The sequence below is a fragment of the Gopherus flavomarginatus genome, chromosome 6 (assembly GCF_025201925.1).
Source record: "Gopherus flavomarginatus isolate rGopFla2 chromosome 6, rGopFla2.mat.asm, whole genome shotgun sequence".
Taxonomy (NCBI): domain Eukaryota; kingdom Metazoa; phylum Chordata; order Testudines; family Testudinidae; genus Gopherus; species Gopherus flavomarginatus.
The window spans coordinates 18,605,390-18,620,093 of record NC_066622.1 but is presented as its reverse complement, the minus strand read 5'-3'; the positions used below and the strand labels follow the sequence as shown (position 1 = coordinate 18,620,093).

The following is a 14,704-nucleotide window of genomic DNA, read 5'->3' as shown; positions in this document are numbered from 1 at the left end:
ATCCTGGCCCCATAATCAATGGCAAAATTGTCAATGTCTTCAGTGAGTTTTCACCTATGATGCTTTTCTGCTCCCACATTTTGACCTGCGTGTGCTTAAATGAATAAAAAGGCAGAAGTCTATGGAGAATGAGAACCACATTGCTTTGAGTTTATCTACCTATAATGACAGCCAACTATCTGTGTTAGCCTGTTAGAAATGTGTGGCCTGGAAGAGGCATACTCTTTACAGAAATTACAATGAAACGGGTTCAAGAACTGAACCTTACTAAGCAGCCTGTTGTCTTAAGAGATTATCCCAAATATACAGGGTACAAATCATATTACCTTGGTTAAGCAACTGGCTTGTGTCATCCCTTGGGTGATAGTTTACAGTGTTGTAGCATATTTTGCTTGTAGGATGATCCAGCACAGCAGTGTTGCTCTGTAACTTGCCACCATACCCATGACTGAAATGGTGTTGTCGTTTTCTCAGGCTTTGGCAATGTCTTATAATGAATCGAGGAACTGCACATATAATTAAACAACTTTCGCACTGTTTAACTTGCATCTCAGGGCTTTGCTACCCACAGGCTGGAGCCAAAATAACTAAATCTGCTTTAATTCACACCTTTCATTATTTTGATGTAAACCTATGTGTATCGACTCTTAGGGTATGTGTACCCTAGAGATGGAAGGTGTCAATTCTAGCTTAAGACATACCCATGCAAGTTACCATGCTAAAAATAGAAATGTAGCTGTGGAGGCTCAAGTGGTGGGAGGGGCTAGCTGCCCTGAGTACATACCTATGATCTCCGATGGGATTGTACTCTGGGCAGCCATCCCTTCCCACAGCAATTATCATTCTGTTTTTAGTGCAGTAGCTCAGTCAGAGCTAGTGAAGGTAGGTCTCCTCAAGCTGGAGTGTACGTGTCCCAGCAATACTACAGACAAACCCTTATTTTGGAATGAGTGCCCTATTCGTTTAAATAAGTCCATAAAAATAAAAAAAAAATTGACTTAAGTTGCATCAAAGTTTCATGCTGAAATAAGAGCATCCATACACAATCTTGCACCAAATCAATTTAGGTCACAGATAGCCGCAAAGTGAAGTTTCAACTTGTTTAATAGAGCTAATGTTTTCTAGAGGTGCAATATAATTACTTGTTTTGCATGTGACAGTGTTCGTTTCACATAGTACACAAACAAGCACCCAGTTACAGGCAGTGTACTGAAAATTGCCAAAGCACTATGATGTATAATTAACCTGGGGAATTCACTGCTGCAAGATATTATTGAAAAAACATCATTTTAAAAACTGATTGCATACCTGATATGAATTAGAATAAGATGTAGAGCTATATTAAATTACTGGAAAAATTATAAGAGCCATCAGCCCTTGTACTTAAGATTAAAGCTGGTTGCCATTTGCAGTTGGGAAATGTCCTCCTGCAATTATGTGCAGTGCAGGTGGTTATCCCTTCCTCTGTAGCATTTGGCTTTGGCTATTTTCACACAGGATACTGGCCTGCATGGATTTTTTTGGTCTATTGCAGCAGGACAGTTCATATGTTCTTCAAATAACATTAGGGTAATAATACCAGCTTAGAGTGGGATGGAGATAAATTCCAGCCTAGACTAGAGGTATGTCCCCTATTGGGCCTGATGCTGCACCTTTGACCTCAGTAACAGTTGTGTTATTGACTCGACTGGGAGCAGGATTTTGGCCTTTGGCCCTCATTCAGCAGAGCGCTTAAGCCCATGCTTAACTCCATCTTTGTTCAGCAGAGTGCTTAGCATATGTTTAAGTGCTTTGCTGAATCGGAGCCTTAATCAGGAACTATTTAGAAGCATAAAGCACTCTGGCTAAAGGCAGCAAGCAGCGCCATTTATAACTAGTAATTTTGGCTGTGGCCTTTATCTAGAACATGATATTACTATTGCAAAATGCAACTTGTGTCGTTAAATAACTAATGAACATATTTTCCTCCTTCCATTGTAGCTAATTAACTTATTTGCAAAAAGATCCCAGGGACACAGCTGTGGCAGCTTTTCTTTATGACACAATAGCTCAAGACAGGGACAACATGACTTTGTTCCAAGTGCTGTCCAGAAGGCGTGAGAGGATTGCAGACTGGGGAGTAGATTGCTATGGGTAGACGTCCTCCAGAATTAAGAGAGCACTTAAAATAAATAGTTGTTCCTTTCGGCTTGGGAATTTTAAAAACCAGTTCATTCCTAGCTGTATTAAGTGGCATCAGATGAGAGATAATGAGGGCTGTGGTCTGTGCAGCAGACTATCCAAGGCAGTGGTGTCAGTGACACAAACTTCATCAGTTTGGAAAGAATAAATGGTATAAAAATGATTCTTTTGTGCTGTTTTGGAGATTTTCAGAGGCGGTGCAAACTGGACATGGAACATTCATTTGGAAAGCACTGTGCTGTGTGTACTCTCCCAGCAATCATTTGTATTCTTGCTGCTCAGGAGTGGGAGATGATATGCAAAGCGCAATAAGCAGAGCTGATCCTGCAGTGAAGTTCCAGTCCTGTAGCCCCTGTTCTCCTCCAATCCTGTCTGCGCACCAGGCTCAAGTGGGAGTAAAACATGGTGGGGAAGGAAGATGTTTAAGCAAAATTGTTATGATAATTAGCAAACATGACCATGAAAAGGGGGTAAAGTGACGAGGCTGCGGTGGGAGTAGGTTATGTTCTGTGATGCTCTGTGATAAGGCATTTTCCTTTTTAAATCAGTCTTTCTTGCACAACAAACGCGAGGCCTGAATTAAAGCCCATTCAAGTCAATAGAGTCTAGCTGACCACAGCAGTCTTTGGATCAAGCCCATGCTTGAGCACCATGGTAGGTACAGAAGCTCCAACACAGGTGACAAATAGTCATGCTGAAAGTTGCTATCTGGGCACAGCAGTATCCAGGTCCAATGAACACTTCACAACCTGGGGACAAAAACCTGGTTATATTTAAAATGCTAACTAGGCCAGGGTTTCACTGTCAGACCTTCTTGTTACACTAGCTAAATGCAGTTGTGCTTGTTTGGGTCTCTGGAAATGCCTGGGAGCCCTCTCTTGTTATAGCCAGATATTGCCCGAAGTGCAGCCATTCCATTCAGCTTTTCCTCTGTGTTTTCGACAAAAAGAAGCAGGGTTGGGGCAGGGTGGCAGAGGAGGGGTTGTATGAAAGCCCAGCAAGTCTTTCTTCCCCATTGGTGTATGCAGCATAGGAGGTGTCTGGTTGGTTTGTTTTCTGTGACTTTCTTTAGGAAAACTGCCGTTGCAAACACATATGGGTAGTTATGGGCTTTGTGAAATAACCCAGGACAGGGCAGAAATGGGACTCAAACCTGCCCTCCACTTTTCTTTCCATTCTTCTTAAATTATAAATCAGAGATGGCATGTTTCTGGGGGACTGGATAAGGCATTTGAAGCTCATTTAGAGGCTATGTTTATGCTTGGCTGGGAAAAAGATCTTATGTTTCAGCCAAACCTCTTCCAAGCAAAACACTAGGTTCTTTTTGACAGCCACAGCTGTGGAAAATGCTGTGTGTTTTCTTCACAGGGGCTTGTGCAGAGTTCCTTTTTATTCTGCTTTTGCTTTCTGTGGATGCACACTCCTTGCAATTCACTCTTTTGCCCCCGCCACCCTCCCCGGCAATGATGGTTTCTTGTAGCTTCCATCCAAAAACATAACTTGACCCAGCTTTGTTCAAAACCCAGTCAGCAGCGTACCTGACTCAGGTAGTGGGTTTGTTACAGGCAAGCTGGGAGTTGCCCAAGCTCACACAGCGAGTCAGTGACAGAGCTAGGAATTGAGTGTAGAGGTGAAATGCTGATCGTACTGACAGTGGGAGTTCTCCTGACTCCAAGGCCTGGGGCTGAATCCCAGGACCATCGTTTTCCCCAAAATGTCGGAAACATTTTTATGCCTCTGCTGACAACTCAGCTGACATTTAAAAGGAACCTTTTGCCCATGTTAAAACTCAGTTCAGAGGACATCATTTTGGTTGAACTATATTTGCTTTTAATTGAGTCAGGAGGATCGGTTTGCCAGCAGGAATTGATTATTACTTGACTTATCTCTTGTTCAGACAAAAGCTCTCTTTCCCCCGCATCCTCCTCCAGGTACTCTTCTTTCTGCCCATGTAAAAGATTGTTATCCTTTGACATTATAGATTTGTATTGCAAAGAGTTGGTGTTATCTTGAACGGGGAATATAAAAGGGGCTTTGGTTTGGAGAAAAGGCTCATTTAAAGAGGTGTCTATAGCCATTATGGAGAGCATGAAAGCTGATTTATTTTGTTGTAATAATTATGTTGGGCCAAACTGCCAATTACGTGGTTTATTGCTGTCTATGGGGCAAGAAGATTCTGAGAGTATAGACTCGTAGAACCTGATTGTTCTGTCTGGCCGGGCTGCAAGGGAATGGAAGGCTATAAGTAGGGCCCTACTAAATTACTGGCCATGAAAAATGCGTCACGGACCGTGGAATCTGGTCTCCCCACTGCTCTCCAGCTTCCCAGCTCTGAAGGCAGCGCTGCCACCAGCAGCAGTGCAGAAATAAGGGTAGCAGTACCACAACCCCCCCCCCCAACTTCTCTTTGGGTCAGGATCCCTGCAATTACAACATCGTAAAATTTCAGATTTAAATAGCAGAAATCATGAAATTTATTATTTTAAAAATCCTCTGGCTGTGAAGTTGACTAAAATTGACTGTGAATTTGGTAGGGCCCTAGCTATAAGGTGATATAGTTGTACTACCTCCTGGCTTGCCTCCAATGGTCCCCATGGTAATGGCAAGTATTGTTGCCCCAAGTTCCCATTGGTATGGGTTGGATGTTGCATATTGCTATGGGGGAACCAGTGTGAGGTAAGAGACCATCCCTAGTTTGCTGTAAGGATCCTCACAGGGTTCTTGTGGGATGGAGACAATGCCATGGGGTAGTTGTCACCTCCCTATCCCTCCAGAGCCTGAGCCTCTTGGAGCACCCCTAGAGGAACTTCAGCCATATTGCATGGGAAGGGAGGCCTGTTCTTTGGCACTCCACCTACCCTGATCTATAGCCTCCATTTAGTTACTAGTGTGTTACGGAGCAGTGAAATATGCCCTGTTATGTCTTTGTGCAGTTAGGAAGCTAGAACAGTACATTGCCAATGAAAAGCAAATGCCATGTTTACTCTGCAGTCTCACAGAAGTGTGCTGGTAGCAAAGCCCAAAGCCATGGCAGATCTCAAAGGCCAGAAAGATCAAATCTAGCACATGTCCCTTAGGGTTTGGTTTGGATTCCAGCAGCCATCTGAAGAGCCAGTTATATAACAAGGTGTGCTTTAGGCCAAAGCTGTCCCTCCACTCCAGTTTTAGCCAGGGATACAGGGTCATTTCTCTCTGGAAAATCAGTGGCTGAGAAAGAAAGTCCTTGTAAGTTTATTTTCTTTAGCATTGCCTAAAGGGTGAAGGGATATGGGCGGGGATAAACTGTCTGTGCTAATCTGCAGGAATATCAGACTGTAGTTTGGTATCCCCCAATGATTCCTCTTCCCATCCCCAGCCCCGAGTCAGACAATTATAAAGGGCTCTCTAATCACAGACAAGGGCTGGTGAGCTACATTCTGTCATTTTCTCCCTTCTCTCTCACTCTGCTTCCTTGTTCAAAGGATGCTAAAAAAAAAAAAAAGGCTTATCACAAAAAATTTAGTAGATCAACTTGAGCAGTGTGGGCCATTTCCTAAGCTGGAATAAATCAGTGTGGCTCAGTTGATGTCAGTTACACTACATTAATTTACATCAGCTGAGGATCTGGCCCTGTGTTCGCCTGGGCTGATTAAAAGCACGGGGAGCTAAAGAACTGCCCAGCCTGACAAGAACCTCAGGGAAACACAGGGATAAATGCCCAGAAAGGGGGACACCATCAAAAAGCAGAAATTAGTGTGGGATCAAAGACCTAGATTTCAAAATGCCTAGTGATTTTAGGTGCCCAACTTGAGATGCCTTTAAAGGGACCTGATTTTCTGAAAACCAGGCCCTCTGTGTCCAAACTCTGACCCCAAGTCACTAGTAAAAATTGTGGCCAACATCTTTGCTGAGGTAGATATCCTGGGCAACGTCCAGACCTCATTGAAGTCATTGATCGTCTTGCCATTGACTTCAGTGGGGCTAGGATTTCAAACCTTGAGTCAAGCTGCTTTATGGAAAGCTTAACAGGGGGAAAGGGAGAGAATGCAGGGACTGGATGGGAGAGCGGTGAATGTGGCTGTGAAGGGAGGGCCCCGTCTGGTCATGAGGGGGTGGCTGAGAGGCAGCCAGCTCTCCGCTTACAGATTCAGAGAAAAAAGGAGCTGGCCTGCAAAAACGTGTATTCGTGTTACAGATCCCCTTGCTGGCTCCTTACCTTACAGGAAAAGTCGGGTAGAATGTAATTGAAAATGAAAAGTTTCTTTTAACCAGCCTGTAGAATTTAATACAGAATGATCTTCCAGTGGCGGTTCACAAACTCCTCAACACAAATCCATTCTCTTGTCACCTCCATTCCTTCCGATCCAGCCTCTCCCCAGTGCACCCGATTTACCAAGGGTCTCCCTTACTTTTAGACTTACATGTGCTGATAGCCCTTGCAGACTGTGTCCTCTGGCTGTCCACCAACTACGGGTGTGACGATGCAGAGACAAGGGGAAGCTTAATTCGTGTTAATGGTGGGAATGTCTCCCCATGTCACATGTGATCCTGTTAAGTGCTGAATGCTTTTCTGAGAGCAGCTGAGCCCATCAGGTTATGTCTACACTGCATGTGGGAGTGAGCCTGCCAGCCTGGGTCCAGAGACTCCCATTAGCGAACTAAAAATAGTAGTGTAGACATTTGTCATAATATAATTCCCAATTCTGAACCTTAGCGTTCAAAATATGGGTACTAGCATGAATTCCCCTAAGTTTAATTACCAGCTTAGATCCTGTAGTGCTGCCACCAATCAGGACTTAGAGTAGAGTGCCTGATAAACTCTGGTCTCCCCCAAAACCTTCCCTGGGGACCCCCATTACCCAAATTCCTTGAGTCTCACAACAAAGGGGAATAAACCATTTCCCTTCCCCCTCCTCCCCTCCAGGTGTTCCCTCCCTGGGCTCCTGTAGAGATATACAGATTCAAGCTCCGTGAATCTAAAACAAAGGGATTCCCCCTTCTCCCCTCCCTCTCTGTTAAGTACAGACTCAATTCCCTTGAGCCTCAACAAGGGGGAAAAATCAGACAGGTCTTAAAAGCAAAACTTTTAATAAAAAGAAAGGAAAAAAAAAAGGTAAAAGTTTATCTCTGCAATTTAGATGGTAAAAAGTTACAGAGTCTGTCAGCTTATAGAAACTAGAAAGAAGCCTTCCCCCAGCAAGATACAATTTAAAATACTTCGAGCAAATTACACATTTGCAAATAAAGAAACAATCAAAAGACTATAACCGCCTTTCTTACTAAATTACTCACTATTCTGAATATATAAGAGACTGTAGCAGGGAGATTGGCAAGAAACCTGGTTGCACGTCCAGTCCCTTCCAGGACCCAGAGAGAACAAAGCAAAACCCAAAAAACACAAACAAAGGCTTCCCTCCACCGAGATTTGAAAGTATCTTGTCTCCTGATTGGTCCCCTGGTCATGTGTTTGGTTCCCTGTTTGTTAACCCTTTACAGGTAAAAGAGACATTAACCCTTAACTATCTGTTTATGACAACATTGCAGCTCAGAGTGGTGCTCATGCGCTCAAGTCAGGGGGTGGGGTGGGGCGGGGCTGGGCCTGAGAGCCCAAGCTGCAACGTCAAAGCAATGTCTACACGGCTATTTTTAATGCACCAGCGTGAGCCCCTTTAGCACAAGTCTGTGGACCCAGGCTGGGAGGCTGGCTCCTAGGTTATTACAGCTCCCAGATGCAGTTTCGATGTACCCCAAGTTCCATTGAAGCCAATGGGATGTGAGGTTTCGCACCTTCCAGAATTGAGCCCTTGGCATTCCCTTCTCTGATAGTTTGGTTGCATCCTATATTTTATTGCCAAGATCATACTGTAATACTCCGTGCTTCGCAGGTGGAGAGCTTTGCTGGCCTGTCTTCAGTTGGAGAGTTTGGTGCCATTGCAGCATTGGGTTTGAGGTGCAGAAAGGGAGAGGTGTCCGGATCTTTGCCTTTGCACCTGGGGGCTTTGGGCCTGCTCTCCATCCTTGTGTTAGGAGGTGCTCAGAGCTCCTTTAAGTCCCATTTGAAAACCTTACTTCTCAAAGCCATCAGCATGGCAGAATGAGTTTGGCCTTTGTATCTAGTGTTCTGTTAGCTGCTTGCTCACTGTGGTAAATGTCATCATCTGTGCATGGGTCCCTGGGAGGTCAGATTGGTTCTGAATAACGCCCTTTGAGGAGGGCTTCAGAAAAATCCTTAAACCTTTAGAAAGTGGCATCAGTGTGGGTCTATTTGTCCGTCTGTCTCCCCTGCGCTCTGGGGCTGGCGGGGGCTCCTCGCTCCTGTTCCACCTGGGGAGCTGCTCACTCAAAAACGGGTGAGGAGAAAGGGGATAGCTCCATAGCACTGCCCCAAGGGGAGCAATGTAAAGGCTGGGATAAAGCACACACCCACACGTAAAGGAAGAGATTGTACTGGCGTGAGGCACAATCTTCCCCAGCGCTGCTCCTGGGGCCATGTAGTTCCACACAGCGCCCTGCGCAGGGCAGTGGCATAACAGCCAGAATCTGGCCCTTAGTGATTAGCCGTATTTCACAGCCCCATTGATAGCAGCGTCCAGACCGTTAACATGTAATTCTGCTCTGTAGAGACAAATCCAGCATCTCTGGCCTTGTCAAGGCCACGTAAAATAAAACATCTGAGTCCTGGAGTGGATGATGCAGGAACAGTGCGACCGAAGGCATAAAGAGAGAGGAGCAGATGGGTTTTTCTTGCCAACACCATTAAAATGATCACACTGTGCACTCTGATCTTTTTATTTTTAAAAATGTGATTATCGGAGTGAAACAGCTGTAGATGTTTCCCTTGGGACACACAAACACCATGCAACCTGAGCCGCTCTAGTTCCTAGTGGGTTGGGTGTCCATGTTGTCAAATCCACCATTGCATTTGATGCCAGATAAGGCACCAGTTGGAATGGGCATTGGAGATCAAACTCCATTTCACTCTGATGCAGCACCTCTCCACATTGGCAGGGTGGTGGAGGGTTACGTTTGCCTCTGCCCAAGTTGCTCCTGTTTCTATGGCTAGAGAATTTGAGTCTGGTTCTCAGTTACTCGGTTCCTGCACTTGGGAAGAGGAGGGTTGGGCCCAAGGTGGTATCAAGCTGCCTTTGTGCTCCTCGTATCCTGGGGCCATGCAAGGGCCTGCCTGCCTGCAGCTCAGAGCTGCTGTAAGCTATGTCCTGTTTCCCTGTGGCTCTGAATAGCAGAGAAGCTGGAGTGCAGTGCTCTCTGGCCATGCTCTAACGCTGGGGGATAGGGGCAGGGATGGTGTAGAGTTCTGTCCTGGCTCTGGAGATGTTCTGTTTAAGGGTTAGTCTCAGTGGCTGACCTCAATCCCTTTTAAGGGGTGGTATCAAACAGCCTTAGCATAACTGAGAATCCAGCCCATGGTCTCTCGGGCTGTCCAGCCTGCACTGTGCACAAACACTAACACAAAGTGTGGGAGACTCATTACTGTCTGTCTCTTCAGGTGATGAAAACCTACCACATGTACCACGCGGAAAGCATCAGCGCTGAGAGCAAGCTGAAGGAAGCAGAAAAGCAGGAGGAAAAGCAGTTCAACAAGTCTGGGGACATCAGTGTCAACCTGCTGCGGCACGAGGACAGGCCTCAGCGCCGGAGCTCCGTCAAGAAGATTGAGAAGATGAAGGAGAAGGTAGGTGGGAGGAATAATGAGCCTCCTGCATGGCTGACCGCTCGACTGCTGATGGACGCAGTAGTGGATGCCAGCTACATGTGTACTGGGCTAGGCGTGCAGACAAAAATCTCTCTGTGGCAAAGGTTTCGGCTCCAGCATTCACCACTCTCGTGCAACCCTTTCTGCGGCCTTTGAAGAGATCCGGGAGGAAGTCTCCTGCTAGTTCAATGCTTGTGTATAGTTCAGCAAAGAGCAGTCTGGGGATGCTATTAAAAAGTCTCTTTATTGCTTGTTAGTAATGGAGATGTGCCAAAGTCAGTAGGCAGCAAGGGTTTGATTCAAAGTCAGGCTGTGACCTTTTAGCAGAAAACGGGGTCTGGGGAACATCATGCAGTACACATCCACAGAGAGGATGAAATACGTAGTTAGAGTCTGATGTGGCCAACCATTAAATATTGCACAGTGTCTCAGCATGGAGGGAGAGTTGAAAAGGGCAGTTGAAAGGGCCTCCAAAAAGCAACGACTTTGAAAACAAACACAACAAAAAAGGTTGAGGCAGCCAGCACAAACTAGAGCAAATGAAATGCTTATACAGGAGCTAGTCAGACTGTGGCCAGTGGGTCCAACTGATATTTTTAATCACACACAATCTAGGATCTGAGAGATTTTGCTGACTGCTGAGGGAGGGAGCGTAGCAGTAAATCTAGACTGCCATGGTAATGCTCTGTCAGGTGGACAGAGAGGACACCGTGCAGGGGAGGGTTATGGTCAGCTTGCAGACTGTATTTCACTGCTTTGTTTTTCATCTCGCAAATCTGTTCTTGTAACGATGAACAGTAGATATCCCAGGATTCATTAGATCAAAGACTTGAAGAAGAGGCTCACATACTCTTTCCACTGGTCTGTGAGCTGATGGGGCTCTGAAGAAAAATGCAGCCCTTACTACTGGCAGAACCCATTACCTCTTTCTTCTCCAGGCCGCCAAAAACCTTGCATTCTGCAGACTCACAGGAACTCCAAATATTGTCATTTGGGCACTTTTTCTGATTTTCTTTTTTTGTGAAAAAGAAAAGTAGCCTCCCTGGCCAGGAAACCGTTAGTTAGATGTGTGTTTACCCAGCTGTGTATGTTGCACTGAAATATAAGATAGCAGAAAGCCCCTTGCAAGGGTCAGGCATTCTTGTTTAACTTCTTCATTGGAGACCATCCTGAACAAATGCTCTGAACTTGTAGGGGTTTGAATTCTGGATCCCCTTCTGAATTTTGCAGCTTGAGCCTTTGGGCCAGATTCCAGGGCCAGATACAACTCAACTGTATAAATCTGGAGTGATTCCAGATATACATCAGTGTAACTGAGTAGAATTTGGCCCTCTAATCTTGACTGATGCCGTATCTTCCATGCATGTGCAAATAAGAGAACTGTGCTCTGAATGCATTATGTATATTCAAGTTGAATGCACTTGCTGTGCTGTTGAATGTATCAGGTATGTTCAGATGGATTCACTTGTTGTACTGGTAAAGGTATATGCTGCATCCTACTAACGAGGTGTTGTACGTGAGACCAGCACAGCAGTGCGCTGTGGAAGACTTGTAGCAAGAGGAAATGTGAACCTCCTGGATAACTTACTTGTGCTTTTTCATTCTATTTTGCTTTTTCAGAGGCAAGCCAAATATTCTGAAAACAAGCTGAAGTGCACTAAAGCCAGGAATGATTATCTGCTGAACCTGGCAGCCACAAATGCAGCCGTCAGTAAATACTACATCCACGATGTCTCTGACCTCATTGATGTAAGTGATCCTTCTCTTTGAATACATCCGCCCCTCTTCCTGTTGGCAAGTAAGCAGCCGAGTACTAGACACTGATCCTGCAGCTCACCCTGGTGTGCGCTGTGGTAATAAAGGGGAGTTGGTTGGCATTTTGAACTGTGGCTAACCTGTAGGTCTTTTGCAAACATTACCGTTTTTTTCTCAGCACTCCCCACCACATTATACAAGAGTAGTGACAGAAGCCCAGTAGTCATTATATGGGAGTTGGCCTTCAATATATTTCATGGAGGTCACATGAAAGCAAAGTCATTGATTCATTTTTACTCAACATTTAAACCTCCTACCTCAACAGTTGACAAAATATAGATTTTTTTTTTTGGTAACTATCAATACATATAAATGAGAGCAGGGCATGAGTCAGTCCTCCAAGATGCAAACACCACAAATGTAGACGTTTGGATTTGGAGCCAGGTGTGAATTTAGTGGTCCAGGGCTATCTCTAAGATAAATCTACCAAGTACATATTATTTTAACGCTCACGACATCTTTTACTTCATCGCACAAGAATCTCAAGATTTTGGCTTCAGTGTGCCACGGTTATGGCTTCAGTAGAAATTTCCAGAGAAATATTTGTGTCTGGATTGGCATCTTCCTATAGCCTGTGGTAGTGGCCTCATATAAAATGGCTAGAATACGCTACCACATGTATATGGAGGTTTACAAGGGCATAAACGGTTACAGTGGAATTCACCTCAGTGCAAGAGGGCCTGGAAAAGATACTGTGCATCACATATAAACTTTTTAATAAGGAGCTTAAGTGATGGATAGGGTCTTATATGGACCTTTTTGAGGTTGGAAGAATTTCACCCCTAATGCAGGAACATGACATGGTTGAATGTTTTATAAAAAGCTTTAGCATAAAACTAGGCAAACTTTTATTTAAAACAGAAGTGAGTGCTGAGATTGTCTGCTGAATTTCTTCGTCCCCTGTTACAGACTAGATGGTGATAGTTCTCTCATCGGGCCAATCTAAGAATCTGTATTTAAAATGGATGGAAGAGAAACCTCTTGAAAATTAGGCATCTCAAATGGTTCTTTATTATGGAAGTTAGACATTGAAGAACCTAATTGTCCTCACTAAATCCATAGCACAATATCCATTGATTTCAGTGAGAGCAGGTTTGGGCCGTGTGTCCCTGCCCTACCAGTTCAGGATTGTTCCCCATTATAGGCCGCAAACACCTATGGTTGGGCCCAGATCCCAATTCAGAAAAGTGCTTGAGTAGGTGCTTGAGTCTTATGCTTTCCTGAATTGAAGTCCTAGTGCTTGCAGTTGTGAACAGCCCCACTGCAGTCATTACGCATGGATGCAAGCCCAGTAGTAAGGATCAGACCTTATGATTTTGCTTATGTTTCGTGCTGTGTACTTTTAAGTGATTCAAGAAATGGTACTTCCGTCACTTCCTTTGGGAAGTAATATCACAGCTTTGTAGTTCTTACCATAAGGAATTTCCTCCTGCTAGTCAGTTTTAACTTGCTTAAATTGCAGCAATGGCCATATAAATAACACTGATCTATCTGTGTGTGCTAAGTATTTGTCCTGGTTTAAATGTCACTAAAATGCATTATTTAAAAAACCATGGGAGTGTTAATCTATAGATCATATTTATTGGTTTAGTTAGTAATTTAAAGGGAGGTTTGAGGTAAGACCTACAGGAATTTCAAGATCTTAGCTTGATAGAAATGTTATTGGGTACAATTTTCGAAGCTCTTTTTCCTCTTGGTTATGTTTATTCATATTGAAAACAAACAAACAAAACCCCCATGCCAATGGAAACAGACGAACAAAAGGATATGAAGCTGCCTTACTGATTTGCCCTTTGGTGTGGGGTTTTTTTTTTTTTTTTTTTTTTTTTTTTTAGTGAGAGTGCCTTTTGTTTTCCTGGAGAGTTGCTGAATTCCAGTTTAGCTCTAGTTGTTTTTATGTTGTTCCTCCCAAGTTTATTTCCTTGCTGACACTTCCATTGGAGTCAGCGGATGGCTTTTCTTCCTCACTCCAGGAATCCCTTCAGGGGACTATAACTAAAACATCTTTGACTCTGTACAACTATATGCGCCTAATTATATATTCTGATTGCCAAAGAAAACAAAGTATTGTTAAGGATGCATGAGCTGTTCGTGGGTGTCCTAATTTCAGATCCCCCAGGAGAAGAGCAGTTTATTTGAAAGGCTTTTGTTCAAATCCAGTGTGTTTCACAGGAGCACTGGAGGGGAGCTTTCCGTACACTCCAGAATAAAGGGATCCCATTCACTTCACCATACAATAAAGGCAGTGAAAAGAAAGAGAGATTTTTCATGCGTGTCCAGTACTAGCAACAGCAGGACTTTCAACCCCATGTGTGTAACTGATGCAAGAAAAAACTGGGTGCTGTGTGTTATTGTTACAGTTACAGATTTGTATCTGGATTTCCATCGTTATCTCAATCTATAGTTGGTAAAGCGCACGCGCGCGCGCACACATGAATCATTTCATCCACCACTTAAATGTAGCCACTTATGGGGTGGAGATCAGCTGTTATTTAACAGCATGGGGCTGTGCTGCACAACTGCGTTGTATAAGAGAAGTGAAATGCTCTCGATGTAGAGAGCCAGCACAAAGCCTGTGCACCCTAATTTGAAGGGCATACCTGGAGCTTGAGTGGTGCATAGCCTTCAGGCCTGGCCTCTCTGCAGCAGTGAGTTTTGCCTGAAGAGAGGAAGAATACCATATTGAAGTGAGAATTAAATCTGAGCAAAGGGCCTAAGAGCAGACTGACATTCTTGAAAGGGCTTAGGCTTGATGTATTGCAGTTATGATTATACTTCCAGCTGCTCCACCCAGCATCACCAAGAGTGATGATTAATGATATAAAGGGTTTTCTTTTTAGAACATAATAGGGGTTATAGAAGGGCTCCTACTGGCAGTTCATATCCAGCACAAATTGCCATTTAGAGTTTTATGACTTGTACGCATGTCTGAACCATCAGATCACTGGAGCTGAAATTTAGCAGCATCTTAAAAAATAAATAAAATCCTGGATGGGTAAATGTCATCTATTAGGC

At 44.2% G+C, this 14,704-nt stretch overlaps 1 protein-coding gene across 3 annotated transcripts in view; it reads left to right on the top strand.

Moving 5' to 3' along the window:
- Window positions 1–14,704, top strand: part of SRGAP3 (SLIT-ROBO Rho GTPase activating protein 3) — a 216,619-nt gene that overhangs the window by 145,313 nt on the left and 56,602 nt on the right. For all 3 annotated transcript variants that reach the window (XM_050957305.1, XM_050957304.1, XM_050957306.1), the window contains exons 5-6: window positions 9,668–9,853; window positions 11,495–11,623. In XM_050957305.1, the coding sequence (XP_050813262.1) occupies window positions 9,668–9,853; window positions 11,495–11,623 (315 nt within the window). The remainder of the gene's footprint in view (window positions 1–9,667; window positions 9,854–11,494; window positions 11,624–14,704) is intronic.